Genomic DNA, 19075 nt, shown 5'->3' on the forward strand with positions numbered 1-19075 from the left:
AATGAAAAACACTTTTAAGGGTTCAAAAAACTTAAAAATTGTCAAAACGCACTTTTGACAAAAGCTTAAAAATAAAGCTTTTGCCCAAAAGCTATTTTTTACTTAAAAATTATATTTCTCAAACGCAATCCCAAACATGCTCTAAGTATACATATAAAATTTATCTTTTATTATCTTTTTTTTTTTTAAAAAAAAAAAAAAATTACTTGGCAAAAAAAACAAAGAATTAAGCCAAAGTTCAACCCACCTGTGCGCTCTCACTAGCTAGCATGCTGTGACTATCAGGGTGTTTTGCGTAAAATTGGCCAACGCAGAAAGGAATACTTGTGATCAGTATAAAAATGCTGGTGATTTTGCTGTTGGATACAAAGGAGAAATATTTCGCACAGACCAATTGGATGCAAACCTTTGTTCGATCGGCATCGTCAAAAGTTAAATGTAGCTGTTCAATAGCACAAACGGAAAAGGCCTTCCAAATGATGATCATAGTCAAGTCATCTGGAGAAATAATTAATGTGGTAGGTATTAGTCTACGTACCCTGTTTTAATTATAAATGGAGGCTCACCAATTTCTCGACTACATTTTTACTTAAATTTTCATCTTCACTAGTCAAAATAACTTTTGGCTTGCGAGTGTGAATACTACAAGCATTAATGCTTTAGAAAAATGGAAGACATCTGTGTTCAGTGGGTTCCACCGTTTGAATTTGGATAAAGTCCAGAAAAAAATTAATAAATTTAAATCTCAATCGTTCAGAAAACTACATCAAATATGTTTTAATTTTTTTTTTATATCACCTAAGCTAAATCCATAGCATTGAATTGGAAGCATCACATAATTCTGATAGAGCATATATGGTGTTCGAATGTCTTCACAATTTTTGCGTGTTTCATGTGCAATGGCTTGGATAGTTGGATGACATATATATATATATATATATATATATGTATTCTTCAACATCTGACATACAAAAGTTGTATCCATGGAGTACACGTGCAGTTCGATTTGCGCATGTCGCCGATGTCGGCTGGAGATTGTGACGATGCATATAGATAAACTCCATCTGACAGTCATACTCATATACGTTTCACTTCGTTTAATTAGGGCTTGTTAGATTAGTTTGCGATAAAATTATTTATTTATTATTTTAAAGTGTTAATTAAAGAATTATTTTTTTATTAATTAAGTATTTAAGAAAATTGGTGATTTATTTGGATTAGAATCCATAACAATTATTAGTAATTTTGACAGAGATCCTGTACAACTTAAAATTTATTTAGCAAGTGCGTCTCTTATGAAACCTTTCAAATTACTAACAACTCAATAAATTATTATATGTGAATCCTTATTTAATTTAATATTGCATGAGAGGAGAGATCTAAAACATTTGCCATTAGATCATCTAAGCTGGAAATAAGGAATTTTACAACTACCAACCCACATAACGTACATGCTAATGGTTGGACAAATTTCTGTGTGTTTCTGCGTTGGATTCAACATATTTTGATCGAGCTACTATTTCCAGATCTAATGGGCTACTATTTCCAGATCTAATGGGACTTAATTGACGTGGAAACTGAAAAGCTAAAACTTTTCACATGTCTTCCATATTTTGAGCCAATCTTTTGAGATTGAATGTCGTGATTCAATGGATGTGGAAAGTATAAAGCTAATTAATTAATACTATTCATAGTCCATGGTGTTTGACTAAATGAGAGAGAGAGAGAGAGAGAGAGAGAGGAAACATGGCAGGATTCTAATTTCACAAGCCAAGAAACATAAAATTTGTTTTGAATTTGATTTTGAATGGGCTGATGACGTCTTGTGGTCGTAATCAATTTACTAGAAAACAAAATTCAACTAAAATGGCTTCAATAAAGGTAGATGAGATAATGAACATGTGAGTTTGAATAATATTCTCAAAGCTCATCATCGTAACATGAGGTTTGAACTTTGGTTGGTGAATCGTGACTAGATTGCCGCAGCCTCTGCTGCCAAACAAACTCATTCAATTGCTTTTTGAGTAGATAGAACCGTGGCCACTCAAACATTGCCACGTACCCCTATTTTTGGAACTTTTGCTGGTATGGTTCCCTATAAGACAAGTCTGCGCCGAATTGTTTTCCATTCAAGATTATTGAGTACTGATCAAGAAACCTGACTTTTAGGCTACGATTGGAAAGGCGGATTTACTCTCAAAATTAATATCGATATTTTTACATTTTACATTACATCAATCACTTGTTTTTTTTTTTTTTTTTCATACAAAATATATTTACTTTTTTTCACATCAATCAAATCTGCTATAGTTACAGTCTACTCAATTTCTCAAGTCTTTTAGCTTATGTGCTTTAAAATATTATAGGAGATGTTGAAGTTAAATCTAAATTGTTGAAGAAAAAAAATTATAGAGTACTATAGGAGAGATCATATGCTTCCCCAAATATTTTGTGTTATCTTTGGTTTAAAATTGTTGTTCTATATATTTTTCTAAACATTAACAAAGAATACAAAATATTAATCGTTTTCATTTTTATGTTACATTAAAACCCTTTTTCAAATTTCTTGTAACCTTTTTTCTTATACAATTAAAAAAAAAAACTTTTCAAATATATATATATATAATCCGAAACACTATAAAGTGTTTTTCATATTTTCCTACGAAGTGTCCTATCAAAACTAATTTTCTCCCCCAAACAATTGAATTTTGGCCTCAAACAAAAACATTTAATTCCACCCTTAGACCGCATACTTGACCACAGGCCTATTGCTTTAACTTATTAGGTTGGGGGAGGGCTACAGCACAGCCTCCCAAAATTTTAGAAATTCCCCTTTTATATATATATATAATGTGACTCCATCAGAAATTCCCCTTTTTTTTTAAAAAAAATAATAATAATAAATAAATAAATTTGTCCCTCCATCAGAATTTAGGTTCCGTCCTTTAGGTAGGGTCATATCTAATATTCTTTCATCTTGTGTGGGTCAAAGAATAATATGACTTTTAAAAATGCTATTAAGTTTATAATTATTCATTATTAAATTTTAATTAATAATTTTAAAACACACCAGTACACCACATTGAATTGATACCACAAAAACCTTAAACGGTCTGGTCATGACTTTCTACGTGTGTGATATCACTGATATGGTCGCCGGCCCTTGAAATAAATGAAGAGGCCTGACAAAATTTCTAAACATAAGTGTTCCCAAATGCTGACCAAGGATGTGTATCCACCCAGTTATGCAGCATAACTTTTATTGAACATGGACGATAATCACGTTGCTTCTCATGGGAACAGTTGGAATATTATACATATAGGTGTGTTTTTGTTACGTAGCTAGGCACAACATGGTTTCGTGTCGCTTTTGGAGCTGCAAGAACAAAATAGGTTTCAAAGTTCGAAGCTTCATCGTGTTTCATGCTTTAATTTGTATCAATGTATAGTTAATAGCTTTTGTATTTTCCTATGGCATTGTTTGTTGCAATTCAAATCATTGTCTTCAACTCGTTTTTAACATGTCCATACAAGAGGGAATGAAAATTTGAATTAGTGACCTCTACTTCATGAGGCGTAATTTCTAACCGATTGAACTACTCATTGAGAACATTATCTTTGACTCTTTGGATACAATTAAAATGCAAAATACCTTAAAAATAATTTTTTAAGTATTAAAAGCATTTTTTAAGCTTCTTAACGCAATCTTAAATTGGTTCTAAGTTAACATATTTGAAAACCTCCCGCATTTTTAAAGATTTTACATTTTAGCCCTCAATTTTTATTTGTTTAATTTAATACCCAAATTTACAGAGATTTTAAATTCAAAACCTTTAACCATTTTCCAGTCAAACACATCAAAATTCTATGATGTCCTTATTAAATTTATTGAAAAAATTGGACATGAGTGGCTTGCGGTCAACTCCAACGACTTGCAACCACCCTTACAGACCAAGGGTGCCTGCGACTTACACCTATTATTTTTTTAATAAAAATGACATAATAGTTTTTTTTTTTTCCATTTATTCAAGAAAAAAAAAAAGGAGAAAATTGATCGGAGGTCTTAGAGTTAAATATTTGTGAACTCTCTATTAAATTGACTAAATTAAAAACTGAAGTTTAAAACACAAAATCCAAAAAATGTACAAAGTCGTTTTCAAATTTTTATTCCACAACTATTCTATTGTGTTGATATGATAATTACGCGCAAATAATTATTTGATTAATTATTTTTAATAAATAAAAAATTTATTGTGAGTGTCACATTAACATTGTAAAATAAAAATATAATATATATAACATTACCAATATTTTTCCTAAAATTAAAATAAGAGTAACGGTAAAAATTATATTTTTATCTCACAATGTTGATGTGTTAGCCTCAATCAAACATTAGATCAATCATTGCTAAACAAACTTTAGAAAAAATGAAACAAATTCAAAGATTAGTTATTAGCAGCAATAATTATAAAATAAAAATCCAATAAATAGCCTGGGCATTGGATATAGTGGTGGACCAATTTTGATCGACTCTAGAAGATTCGAAGTTAATTACTTTCAATTGTTTGTGAATTTAGGTTGCAGCATTAAAAATTTAAGAATAATGGGTAAATTAAACTATATAGCTAGGGATCACACACTTCATACGTACAATTCAAATGCATTCTGGTCAGCTGTCCACTGGTGTTCTACGTAATAGATGACGGTATCCGATGCATGTCCATGTCCACTCGATTGCCTTTGGGTATTCAAAATCAATTGCCAATCAGGTATTTTTTTAAAACAAAAATATTATCAAATAATTTAAACAAATTTTATTTTGAAAAAAATTAGGTATTCTTCTGGTATCATTCTAACTGTGATGTAACTTTTAAAATTACTAATAGATTAAAAGTCAATAATAATAATCTCAAATTTAACATAATTTTAAAAGTCACATCACAATTAAGAGAACACTAGAAAAACACCTACAATTTCTTATTCTTTTTTTATGTCATGTTATAACTTTTTTTTTTTTTTTGTTCATATTAAAAACCCCTCAAAACATGTTAACAAACAATGAAATAATTAGAGAAGGAAATTTAGAAGGATTTGGATGCCATCAAAACACAAGTCCAATTATAAAAAATCCAAGAAATCATATATAGAAATAAGGAATAGAAACATAGAAGGTTCAGCTTGGTAAATGATTCTACGTCTCACTCCCCTTGTTTTAACTTCTCCCAAAAATAAGAAACATCTTTCAATAATTTCTTATTAATACTCTAAAACTAAAAAAATAAAAAATCACAACAAAAATATTTACTAAACACACCCGAAGTGAGGGAGCGAGAGCGACAAAGAATAAGTTGAGAAAAGGCTAACAAGGAGGAGCTTTGTAACCCATTCTACAGCATGACATTAACAACTTCAATACATTACATAAAAGAGACAGAGGAGTGCTAGGCTTATTACAAAAAAACTTTTACAAACTGATGTTACATAATATGATTAAGTTTTTTAAAATTTGAACTTATCTTATACCCAATCATATTGTGTCACATCAATTTGTAAAAATTTTTCTGTAAAAATTGTTTATAAACCTAACATTCCTCAAAAAGAACTTTCAGCTTAGTGCTCTAAATTTAAAGCATACTCCCTATAGGCTATATAGGTAAAAGGATTGCTCCCTTTCACCTACTTTTATATATATATACTTAAACTTAATAATTAGATTTGGTATTGTAAAAATTAGGTTTAGTCTTTTATTCATGTTTGGCCACTTTGGCCCATCTCATAAAAAATTCTGTTCCGTCCCGGTTAACAAACGTGGCGCATGAATTCTTTGAAGTTAGAAAAATTATGTCTTACAGATATACGTTTGATTTAGCAGTCAAATATATGATGCTAGCTTGTACATCATAGAGATGGTGATTGCCTGAATATTGGTCAACATCTATAAATTTGGTGGCGTCATCCCTCTCCCTTGTTCAAACTTTCGTACCACCTTATATTGTTTGGTTGGGCTAATATATTATTGTTAATATCTATGGATTCCACAGGAAGCTTCGACCGTACCAATTCCAGTCAAGACTTCTGGAAAACAGTGTCTGGCTAATGCTATTCGGGATGTTCATCTGGTAGATTATATTATATATTTATATACAGTTGCCGGTCTAAAACTCTTATGGGTAAAAACGACATTTGCTTAGGAAAACAGTTGGGAAAACTGCACCTACAGGCTACAGGCTACATGCTACTGCTACCATCCTCTTTGCAACATTTATCTTCTAAATGACACGATTCTACGGCTTTGTTTGTTAAGTGACAGCACTTTTTTCAAGATTCACAACACTGTTCCTCAACTGAAGAAGTCTGACCATGCTGCAGACCGTATGAATGGGAGAAGCCCATTGATAGTAAAAGACAAATTTTGGTATATTTGTGTGAGTGTTTTGAAGGGACAAAATAAAAATTATTTACAATGCTAAAGGGGCAAAATAGGAATTATCTATAATGTTAAGTTTGAAATCTTTACCTGTCAACCAACATCAATCTTTTTTTTTTTCAGACTATCTTCGGAGCCCAATCCAATTTACAGTGCCATGAGATTGGTCTACAGTTCTGTGACCTCATCCAGTGGTGCCCGGCCCATGAGAGTGACTGATCGATAGATTAAACGTATAAATGAAGTTTTGAAACGAGTGTAAAAAAAGGATTTTAATACAAAAATAAAAATGCAAATTACCTCACAACCTGACAATATTTCGTAATTTTGTAGGTTGATAAAAATTAATTATAAATTATTATAGAAAAAAAACAAAAAAACAAATCAAAACAAAACAAAACGTGATAATTTTTTTTTCTTTCAATTGTGAAAGAATTTTTTTTCAAATTTAGTCTACGAATGTGATTTGTATTTTGAATACATATCAATTTAATATATAAAAAAAAAATTAAACTAATTTAAAAGAAAATTTTCTCCTAAAAAACATGAAACGCTGTCAACTTTGGGCCAGCAAAGTTATTGACATTGCGGCCAGCAATATTAATGGACTTGAGAAGCTGCTGCTTGGCAACAATCATGGGCCCAAAGTTGATGTTGCGGTGGACTGGAGATCACCAAACGGCCTGTTGTTTGTTTTTAATGATCATGGCTTTATTTTATGAGAATGTTATACACTCTCATTTTTATATTTTTAACTTTTAAGTGCTTGTTTTTTTTATGTAACATCTGCAGCAAAACATAGCTGTGGGCTTGTGGCCCGCGGGCAAAATTCACATGCAGCCGCACAATTGTTTGATTGTATCGGCCAATCGACCAGAACCCGTTTAGGACCCTGCACGGACCCATCCAGGACTCGTCAAGGAACCGGCGTCTAAAAATATTTTCAGTGAAAACATTTTTTTTTTATCAAAATGATTTTTTAGAAAACATTTTTACACGAAAATTCACTATGTCACGGGACCCAACGTCGAAAAATAATTTTAGCATAAAATATTTTTCTGATTTTTTTTTTATTTTTTATTTTTTTATTTTTTTTAAGTATTTGGAGCGTACAACAAATCAGAAATTTGGGTCTGGACGAGGTCCTAGTTGGGTCCAGGCGGTCCCGGTTGGGTCCTTGGCAAATCTTGGGCGGGTCACAGATGGGTTCCGGGCAGGTCTCGGCAACGTTCTGCCTAGGCTTGTCGATTTGAGAATGAGGTATTTAAATTAGAAAAATAGTTTACGATTTTCAAAAATATAAACTATTTTCTGAAAATTAAAGAAAATTTTTGGAGATCATGGGCCAAAAAGTTGTTGTACGTTGCAGTCAGGGGGCTGGCCCAACTGCTAGGTGAGTTAGGTTGGCCCTAGATCCCTGATTTCATAAGCCCCAATTTTTATTTTTATTTTTTCTAAGGCCCAAAAAAAAAAAAAAAAAAAAAAAAGAAATTGCATAAAAATTTAAGACCTTCAACATGCTTAAAAAAAAATATTATTACTTGTTTATAATATCAAAGCCTCAACATGCTTTCTTAAGGCCTTCGACGTGCTTTTAAAAAATAATATATTTTTTTTTATAATATGGAGGTCCTAGCATGTTTTTTGCAGAACGGCCACAAGGCCCTCAGCATGTTAAAAAAAACATATATGTTATTTGTTTATAATAATGAGGCCCTCAACATGTTTTCTTAAGGCCTTCAACGTGCTTTGAAAAAATAATAATATTTTTTTTTATAATATGGAGGTCCTAGCATGCTTTATGCAGAATGGCCACAAGGCCCTCAATATGTTAAAAAATATATATATGTTATTTGTTTATAATAATGAGGCCCTCAACATGCTTTAAAAAAATAATTTTATTTTTTTATAATATTGAGGCCCTCACCATGCTTTCGCTACACAACAATCACAACTCACAAGGCCTACAACATGCCTCCTTGGTTGTACAGTAAAAAATAGAATAATAAAACCACAACTCAGTTTTGTTGTTGTATTTTTTTATATATATAAATCTTGTTTGTTTAATTTTTTAATATTTTTAATCAAATATTTCTACCAAAAAATATACATTTGGATATGAAAAATTAAAAAAAAAAAAAAAAATGAAGCATAAAAGCTGATTGAATCTTAAAGATGAGCTTTAAATAAATTTGTTATTAGCAATAAACAAAATATATAGGATAATTTAGGTGAAAAACTTGTAAATGAACAAGAAATTCATGAAGGAGAATTAGAAGATAATGAAAATACTATTGATATATCTAAGTCTATTGGTGCAAATATTTTGAATAGTATCTAACTCTATCCCTTTCCTCATTTGAATAGGATAAAAAAAAAAAAAAAAAAGCTCTATTGTTACAAATATTTATGACACAGGCTAATAGAAAAATATTTATGCAAAAGTAAGGGATTTATTAGTAAAAAATTGGTCCAATAAGATAGTAATATAGATTTTCCTAAAGATGAGAACTCTAAGCATTTTTTTAGTACATATTATACCAAAAAATTATCAAATGAGGAGAAGCATAATAGAAAATGACTAGTTTATTCAAAAAGATTTAGATAGAGTATTTTGGAGAGAATAATGATTTTTAAATAAAAATATAATAACAATAGTATTAAAATAAATATTATTTAATTAATATTTAAATATTTTTAAAAATAAAACTCCATTTAAAAGTTTCATTTAACGCCCTAAAAACCATTGGACTGGCCCTGGTTGCGGTGGTCTGGAGATCACCAAACGGCCCATTGTTTGTTTTTAATGGTCCTGGTTTTATTTTACGAGAATTGCTGCCCTTCTCATTATCGCACGTTTAAGTGCAAGTTTTTGACGTGATAATAAAAATTTATATAAAATTTAATGGTAATTTTTATTATTATATCAAAAAGTGTGAATGAAGCTGAAAATGCATGGCCTTTTTTTTTTTTTTTATCCCACTTGTTGCAGCCTTAATTTTTAAAGCTGGATATTTCCTATCAAAATAATAAAGTCATTAATGTAGAAATTTAGAATGGTGGTTGTCTTTTTCATTTTAGGTGGCGACCGCGACTGTTCATTTTCAAGAATCACCACCGTTGGATTCTTTGTTGAACTTGATGGGATTATCTGTCTGGTGTGGGAACTTGGAAAACGCTGAAGGTGTGACGTGTGACCACAACTGAACCGGCCTCATCAGCCTCTTTACCTTCTAGAAGCTCTCGCACGTGAGAAGTACGCACATGGAGTTTTGTCTCGGCATTCAATCAGACTAAAAACTTAAAAAGGATTGGGATACCATGCAGCCGCACGCTATACAGAAATTAAAATTTTTAAATTTTTAAATAAATTGAGAGGGTATAAATTTAATTTTAAAAAATTTATAGGACCACTTGTTTAAAAAAAATACATGGGGCTTGGCCCGCTTGGGGGCTTAAGCCACCGTGTAATTCCGTTCCATCAACCATGGCCGAGTAATTATAGAACTCCATCTTGTGTCATTCTTGTATTCATCCAATAATGACGTAGCTCTTAAAATTACAATTTGATCAAAATCTAATAATGATCAATCACAAGTTCAATGGTAATTTTAAGAGTCACATAATTTTTTAAGGAACGCAATATAGACTTGTAGTATTACTTACTATGTCCTTTGGCTCCAATTCTCCATCAGAGAATAAAAAGGCTTTCAACATAATTGAAACTTGTTGATGAGGCATTAACATTAGGTAATGATATAAAATACGTGTTAAATAAGATACGTGGTAAATGACAATTTGTTAACTTTGATGGTAAAGTGACAAAAAACTTATTTAAAATTTTGATAAAACTTAACGAATCTTATTTCTAAAATTAAAAACCCAATGATCCATATCAAATAAAAACCTAGGCCTTAAATATAATTTTTCCCTTTATTAAGTTAATTATGTAATAAGATTCCTAGGATCCTAATGATTGAATTAAAAAATTAATTATTTTTCATCTCAGTGTTTATCATGTTTAAATTTTGGAAAAATTACAGTTTATCCCCCAAAAGTTGACAGTGTTTTTTAATTCGAACACCAAAGTTTCAATATTTGCAATTCATCCCCCACAAAGTTTCAATTTTTTTCAATTCAACAAATATTATCCCAAAATTTTTATATTGCCCATAATTTTTATTTGTTATGAAAAAAAAAGAAAAACGAATTTAGGGGTGCAAAAATGGTCAAATGGCCAAAGGGGTGGTTACGGCCACCTCGATTTTTATTTATTTATTTTAATTTTTTATAAAAATATAAAAAAATAAAAATTAAGGGCAATATGGGAAGTTTTGAATATAATTAGTCAAATTGCAAAAAATTGAAACTTTAGGGGAGTGGATTGCAAAAATTTAAATTTTGGTGTTCAAATTAAAAAATGTTGTAATTTTCCCATAAATTTTAAAACTCAACTCTAAATATTATTTTATAATTTTTTTTTGGAATTTTAATTCATCTTAGCTCATAATTTATCAAATATTATCATTTGTAATCGGTTTAAATTTATAAAACAAATAGTAATTTAATATAGTACTTTGGTGTCATTCATTAAGAGAGAGCACGAATCACATAAAAAAAAAAACTAAAATGATAATTAAATGACATCTTAAAAAAATGATAATTAAATAAATAAACTGATTATTTTCATTAATTTACACTTTTAGTTCGGATGACAAAATTCTGAATTTTTTGCTTTTTGTCAGAAAATTTTGTCTTCTTTAATTTTTTTTTTTTTTTTGCACAAAAGAAAATATTGCAATCCGAATGATATTATGAAGGACCATTGCAATAATTGAAAATTTGAAACCAACATTATATATAAATTACTTAATATATATATATATTTTTTTGAAAAATATGAAACTTCCATCGATGAAATTTAATGAGCATAAAGCTTTTACAACATAGAACACACATCTCTAAAAAATCATATGAAGGTTATAAAGTCATAAAAATAACTTCAAACTTGCTAATCCATGTACAATTACATTTAAAGAATTGATCTGTTTCGTGCAAAGTAGATCTAGAACATGGGTAGTCCAAATACGAAAAAAATAAAAAAATAAAATTAGAAACTAAAAATCCGGCCTTGAGAGTTAAGCTCCTACATCGATCTACTTCATCCTCAGTCCGAAGGCTTAGACAAAAAAAAAAAAAAAAACATACAAGCAGGAGCGGAGGAGCACGGCATCGTAGACATCCTTTCGGAAGACACGCTTTGGCCAAAGAAAACAATTAGATATAAGGTCAAAGAGATTAGATATGAATTTAGATCTAGATCTGTCTAAATATAATAAGTGTTGATACGATTAATTATTTAATTAAAAAAATTATAGAAGATGCTCGTTCACACTTGCAATTTGCAAATGCACCCCCCCGGCCTTGACTGATAAGAAGATCGGTGAAGAATGAAGATACGCAATGCAAACGCAACGCAGCCCACCCCGCCAAAATCCAATGCATAACTTGCACGCGATGATTAAAAGCAAGGCCCAATAAATTTCGCTCTCTCTAATCTCTATTGTTTTAAGCGCTGCTTTCGTCCTTCGGATATCCTTCACCACCGGCAATGGATTCTTCTGTGAAGTCGTTCTTGACTCATTTCAGAGCTTCGGCGAACTTGTTCTTATCGGAGTATGAGCCTCTGGCTCTGCTTCTAGCTCCTCTCCTCGCTCTCCTCGTCGCTCGGACGCTTCAGTCGTTTCTCAGTGTCGTTCATGAACGGGGACTCAAAGCGACCTTCCTAGGGTTCCTCATGAGCCTCATCAAGTAATTTTCGCTTTCTTCATTTGTCATCGAATTCTGGAAATTTTGTTTTAAGCATTACGAATACTTCAACATAAAGCTGATCTAATAATAGAGACACTGTTGATTTTGATTTATATATTTATTGATTCAAATAGAATACATTAACAGGTTGGTTCCTGGTGTCCAGAATTACATCGATGCCGAGAAACAGAAGGTCAGAGAATTATTTATTTGGATTATTAGAATTTTTATCAACCAAGTCATTCGTTGACTTGTTTTATACTTACATTTATATCTATTCAAATTTCCGTCAGCGTGTGTATTTTGGATTCGCGGTCTTTGTTTGTTTTTGAAACGAAAATTACACAAATTTTTTTACTGCGATGAATGAAATGACAGTTAACAAGAAGAAATTTGATGTGCGACTATGAGATATGAGAAGTTCGCAAGATGAGCATTCAATGCTGTTTGTTTAGGTGTTATTGATGTGTAGCTATTTTCTAACTTCTTAAGTAATAGTGGTACGGCCGGGAGGAGTGGATCGGAAATGACCGTCTGACTTTTTTCCCTATTGACTACCATCAATGTGTGTGTGAATCAATGTAGAGGCATTTTTAATTCATATATGTAGCTTTCTGCAGCGTTTCTTGTGTTCTTTTTTTTTTTTTTTGGAATAATAAAACGTTAAACAATTGCATTGATTTTTGTGGATGTTATGGTTGGTTGAACGAGCAGGTTGTGGATAAGTTGAACTCTGGTGGTAAATCTAAGCGAGAGGGTTGGAGAACTGAGTTGCCGAGGGCAGGGTTAGGAGTTGGAGTCATAGAGAAGCTGAAGAATGAGAAAAGAAACGACGCAGTTTGGCAAGGCAAATGCTCTGGTACAGTGTATGTTAATAACCATTGGCATGGGTCTTTTACACAAAACTATTCAACGTTAAAATTTGTTTTCTGCTGGTCTTGTGCTTCATAAGTTATGGGTTCTTTTGCAGCTACATTGGAGGAACTGAATCGGAAGGGCATTTTTCTCTGATTAATGAGGCATGTTCAATGTTAGTAAGATATTGCACATCCGTGATCTGTAGTTTACAAATCTTTGAAGTCTCTCTCTCTCTCTCTCTCTCTCTCTCAATCTAAGTGAGAGGGTGAGCACGGAAGTAATGTGCTACACTTATGGTGATCCTGATAAAGAAGGAACAAGCAAAGTCCTTATAATTTGCAAATTATTTTAGACAAGATATTAATGGGTAATACTGATAGATAATTTCAAACAAGGGTGGATGTAATTTTAGAGAGTCTCCAGTGGGTGTGATAACTCATACTTGTTACTTAACTTATTAAAACTGAGTGACTTCTCTGCTGTCAGTCATGCCAGTGTCTTGAGACTAATCCATACCAAGAATTGGTTTGAACTCAAACATCAAGCATGGTACAACTGTCAGGCTCTATAGTTTGTATGTACTGTGTTTATACCTTTGGAATGTGTGCTGGCTAGATGAATGTATCCAAACACACTCTTTGTTGAGTGGTTGCCTCTGTAAAAGCGGCCTTCTTGTTTGCACAAGGGCATTACAGGTTTTCGCAAGTGTTTGGACAAGCCGAGTCAGATTTTCTCTTTTGTATAAACGAAAAATTTAAGCAGTTTGGATATAAAAATAAAATTGAATTTTTCAAACATTTTGATTTAATCAGGATTGCCATTTATGTTGACACCATCCTGGTTACTTTTCCCAATAAAATGTGTTAATGGTGTGTTTCCCTTGTTTCTTTTCCTCACAGGGAGGATTCCATATGCTTTGCATTGATGACCCTCATAATATCCATTTCTTCCCACCATTTTTTTGCGTAGACATATTTTATCTCTCATCATAACTTGGTTTGAGTTGCTTTTCAGGTTTGCACACACCAATCCATTGCATTTGGATGTATTTAAGAGTGTAGCGCAGTTTGAAGCAGAAGTTGTTGCAATGACAGCTGCACTGCTCGGCAGTAAAGAAAAGGGTTCAGGAGGACAAATATGTGGAAATATGACATCAGGTGGGACTGAAAGCATATTATTAGCTGTGAAATCATCACGTGACTACATGAAAACCAAGAAGGGAATTGCAAAACCTGAAATGTATGTTGATTCCCAACAGTTCAATTCTTTGGTATTTGCTACTTTATTATTGATCTGGAAGTTATTTATATGTGTGATTTATTACTGAGCTCAGGATAATACCTGAATCTGCACACTCAGCATATGACAAGGCTGCACAATATTTTAACATCAAGCTGTGGCGTGTCCCTGTAAATAAAGATTTTCAAGCAGATGTTAAAGCAATTAGACGACGTATTAACAGAAACACCATTTTGGTATTACTAAGCTTTGATTTTACTTCATTTGTCCTTGCATGTTCCTTCATAAATCTTTGGTAGCACATTTTAATAAAAAACAAACTCCACCCCACCCCCCCCGCGCGCGCGGGCGAAAACCCGGGTGGCAGCACTCTGACAAAGAGAAAGAACTCAAAATTACAAAATATCTTGGTTCACCCTATTGTGTTGTTGAGGCTGCTTATTCCAACTTAAAAAAATTTCATTTATTACTTGAACTGACCCAGATTTTTTATCCTGCAGATTGTTGGATCTGCACCTGGGTATCCTCATGGCATCATTGACCCTATTGAGGTATCGTAACTTTCTTTATGGGTAATGTGGTGAGGAAGGCATGAGACCTTAACTCGTTCATGTAAATTTGCTGTCTCTTTGAATTTGTAACTGCTATAATTAAACAATTTTTGACAATTTCTTTAATAGGAGCTTGGTGAATTAGCTACGAGCCTCCAAATTTGTCTTCATGTAGACCTTTGTCTTGGTGGCTTTGTATTACCTTTTGCTCGTAAACTTGGGTATGACAGCCTATTTCTTTCTTTCTTTCTTTCTTTTCTTTTTAATTTGTGAAGTATTCTTTTTGGTTGCTTGTTATGCTGCCACCTATTATATCATAAAATTGACACTCAACTATAGAGTACCTGCTAGCAAACAATGTTCATCATTTCATCTGTCCAGGTTGGCACGTACATACCACTGATATTATGGGCAATTATTGCACATATAATGCTGCAATGTGAACTCTCTATCTCACTCTCTTTTATGCCCACATTTTTTACTCACAAAGATGTGATGTGTGTATGTTTGTTTATACATATTTCACAGAGGACGAGATCTTAAAAAGATTGTGTTTAATATTCTCAAAATGCCTGGCTATGATTGTCTGGTATTTGTTGGGTTTCTTCAGACTGGAATGGGTTCACATTTTTAACTCTAAATTTCAGGTATTCAATTCCACCTTATGATTTTTCTGTCAAAGGAGTGACCTCAATATCAGTGGATGTGCACAAATATGGCTTGGCTCCCAAAGGAACAAGTGTAGTTCTGTACAGAAATCATGACATAAGAAAGGTAACCTGTTGGTTTTGATCAATTGTCTAGTTAATGATATTTTACATCTGGAACAGGAAGTAGACCGAGTTTTTTCACTCATTTTTTCGGTTTGAAATTCCAAATTGTACTTTTTCCTAGGATGTATATGTAGATGGCACATTTAAAAGTTACCTTATTAGATTATTTTGTGACATTTCAAAGGTATCTAGTTTCCCGTATTTTGAAAGAGTACTGTCACTCTTTTTTTTACTGCTTGGTTTAAAATCTTTCTAATATACTTTTCTTCCATGGCATCTTGGTTGGTGGGTTGCTGGCTTTTGTGGCTTCCTATTTTCCAACAGCATCAATTTGTTGCTGGTTAGTATACGCTCCTTTATTCAATAAATAATATATTTTTTGCTTTCTTTTTTCCTGCTTTTCTCTTTGGAAGACTGAACCAATCTGTGTTGAAATAGGACTCACAGCCATGTACTGATTAGATCAGCATCACACTAGACATATGCTTTTGGCTTGCATGATAATATGGAAACAATTTGTGAATATGGCAAACTACACTGTAATGGTATCTCCATCATACATGCGTTCCAAAAGCATTTTTTTCTTTACTTTTGCATGATTATATAAGTATAACATGCAAATTTAATAAATATTGAGGGCCATTTTGTTACAAAAAAAAGAATGAGGGCCTTGTACATTTCAGAAGCAAAAGACATTGTGGAGAACTTACCAGGCCTTAGCATTATTGATGTTTCTTTCAAAGAGTGTATAGTACTGGAGGGAAACATGTTTTTGGTTGGTGGAATTAATTTATAAATCCAGTACAACTGCCCTTACTGATTTATTTGGTTCTGAATTTTGTGCTTATCGTGTTTCATCTCCTTTTTTATTTTGTCCATGTTGCAGTTACTGAGTGGTCTGGAGGGCTGTATGTATCTCCAACAATTGCAGGGAGCAGGCCTGGCGGTTTGATTGCTGGGGCTTGGGCAGCAATGATGTCTTTGGGGGAAGAAGGTGAGAGAATAATACTGAAACTATGAGATGTAATGCTTTTTAATACTGCTAACCAGACATTATGTTAAATGCTTAGCTCGTGGACTGATTATTGTTTCAACATTCTTTAGGGTACTTGGAGAGCACAAAAGAGATCATGGAAGTATCAAAGAGAATACAGAAAGGGTATCTGTTGTCTTCATGATTTAAACCTCTTTTTTTTCCTCTCTGGTTTTGGAGGAGGAAGTTATCTCAATTCTGAAAGTAACAGCCTCTTTATGTACAGGATAGAGGAAATTCCGGAGTTGTTTATTATTGGAAGGCCAGACATGACAATTGTTGCATTTGGATCTAATGTTGTAGATATATTTGAAGTCAATGATATCATGTCATCCAAAGGCTGGCATTTGAATGCACTACAAAGACCCAACAGGTTCGTATTTTTTTTGTTGTTGTTTTTTTTTTTTGAACACAGGAAAAGAATGAAACTGAGGCATAGGGTAGATGCATGCCATAAGCTTGGAGTTCGATCTGTTTCTAAAGACTGAATCTTTATCACTCTGGCTTGAATCAGCATTCATATCTGTGTGACACTTCAACATGTACCAATAGCTGAGGAATTCCTCGGGGATTTGACGCAATCTGTGAAGACTGTAAGTTGTTCTTACCTGAAAAAAGAAAAGAAGAAAAAAAAAGAAATACTCAACCATCTCTGCCGTTTGGTCAGAGCCCATTATTGAGTAAGCACATGATGTACTGAATCTACTGATCTCAGGGAGAGAGGGTGGTCGGTATCCATTATGTGTTTCGTGTCACCCACTAATTTGTATTCACTATAATTTTTAATTTCATGTTATCTTTCAGGTAAAAGAAAATCCAGGTCCAGTAAGTGGAGGGCTAGCTCCCATATATGGTGCTGCGGGCAGAATGCCAGATAGAGTCATGGTCCAGGAATTGTTGGTTAATTACATGGACAGTACATGCTAGTGGCATTTCCTATACCTTGGTTTCCGCAAGAATTTCTTGGCCAAAGTATAAAAAATTATGATAATAAAACTTTCACTATTTGGTATTCTTTCTATGAATTTAAGTTTAAGCTCTGCGCACTTCTCTCTGGTTTTAAGATATAGAAGCTCTCATTCAACCCTCTGCGATTTTCTCTCCATCTTCTTGTGAGATTTTTCTACTCTTTTGTAAGTCACTCTTGGGGGAGAAGGTACGGAGCTCGTCTCCATTCCCCCCTCTTTCTCCTCCCTCTCCCTACTTTCTCCTTCCCTGGTTTTTTATTTCTTTGCTTTATTTATTTTCTTTGGGTTTCAACTGCAACTTGGTCAGATCTACTGGGTGTTGTTCTCCTTCTTAGAACGCATGTCGTCTCTCCGTCTCCACTGACCTCCTCCGCTCCAATAGATGTTCTTCACTTCTACATGTGCCTCCTTGGCATGGGTGTGTTGCACACCCCACCTCCATCTCCACCTTGTTTTGGGCTGCGCCTCAGCTTCCAGTGTATTCTCCATAGTTGATTTTCTCTTTTGGGCTATAGAGATTCTTAGATCTTGTTGCTGGTTTTGTTCGTTGTGGTGTGGTTCTTCGTTAGTGGCGCCGATTTAACCTCTTTTAGTGCTTGTTCTGTTGATGTATTGGGCATTTTGAGGTTCGTTACCCTTCTGTAACTCTTTGCTTTGCCTTTGCTAGCAGCCCTTTGTGGCCGCTCATGTTCTCTTAATAGGTTGAGTCATTTCTTTGATCAATCCCGCTTGTTCTTTGTTCATTGATTATTGCATTGTTTTTTAGTTGCTTTGGGGCTTTTGTTTGAGTTTCTCACCCTTTATGTGGTTTTATTTATTTATTTATGTTTTGTTGTAATTTTTCATTTCCCCCTCTTCCATATTTAATAGAAAAAAAAAAAGGGTTCAAGGTGGGCACAGAATCCAGTAATTTTGAGTAACATTTTAAACATCCACTATGTTTTGATCAGTTTGGGGGAATCCGGTATTGTTTCAGTACTGCATAGTGTGAAGATAGCGCAACTAAGGGCTTGTCTAGGATTGCATTTGAGAGGCCTAAAAGTGCTTTTAACACTCAAAAAATTTGTTTGAAGAAAAAAATACTTGTTTGGTAAAAAAATTAAAAGCGCTTTTAAGGGTTTAAAGAGCTTAAAAATAGTTAAAATATATTTTTGACAAAAGCTTAAAAATAAAGTTTTTGTCTAAAAGTTCATTTTGATTTAAAAGCTTTGTTTTTTAAACTCAATTCTAAATAGACTCGAAGGCTTTAGTACAGCTCACCAAAAAAAGAAGAAGCTTTAGTACTTACGAAAAAAGAAAAAGTATTTGTGGCGCTAACTGCTAACATATTCTATGGTGTGGGCTAGAGCCTAATTGAGGCACCTTTCAGACATAAATTAGAGGCCTTCAACCCAAAGAACTCTGCCCGAGCGCAG

At 33.0% G+C, this 19075-nt stretch overlaps 1 protein-coding gene across 1 annotated transcript; it reads left to right on the forward strand.

The window, feature by feature from the left end:
- Positions 1-11837: 11837 nt before the first annotated feature.
- On the forward strand, positions 11838-17734 carry LOC132179870 (sphingosine-1-phosphate lyase). The gene is made up of 15 exons (XM_059592662.1): positions 11838-12238; positions 12386-12431; positions 12953-13104; positions 13209-13268; positions 14111-14335; positions 14430-14571; positions 14836-14886; positions 15016-15107; positions 15534-15660; positions 15984-15999; positions 16546-16653; positions 16764-16818; positions 16919-17065; positions 17207-17285; positions 17497-17734. The coding sequence occupies exons 1-15, from the start codon at positions 12039-12041 to the stop codon at positions 17617-17619; spliced, it is 1623 nt and encodes a 540-aa protein (XP_059448645.1). The 5' UTR covers positions 11838-12038; the 3' UTR covers positions 17620-17734.
- The last annotated feature ends 1341 nt before the right edge of the window (positions 17735-19075 follow it).

This window comes from Corylus avellana, chromosome ca4 (assembly GCF_901000735.1).
Source record: "Corylus avellana chromosome ca4, CavTom2PMs-1.0".
In the NCBI taxonomy this organism is placed as follows: domain Eukaryota; kingdom Viridiplantae; phylum Streptophyta; class Magnoliopsida; order Fagales; family Betulaceae; genus Corylus; species Corylus avellana.

Coding starts and splice junctions, on each gene's coding strand:
- LOC132179870 (XM_059592662.1), top strand. CDS start 12,039: ATGGATTCTTCTGTGAAGTCGTTCTTGACTCATTTCAGAGCTTCGGCG. Junction 14,572..14,835: donor TTAACAGAAACACCATTTTG/GTATTACTAAGC, acceptor TTTATCCTGCAG/ATTGTTGGATCTGCACCTGG. Junction 14,887..15,015: donor GCATCATTGACCCTATTGAG/GTATCGTAACTT, acceptor TTTCTTTAATAG/GAGCTTGGTGAATTAGCTAC.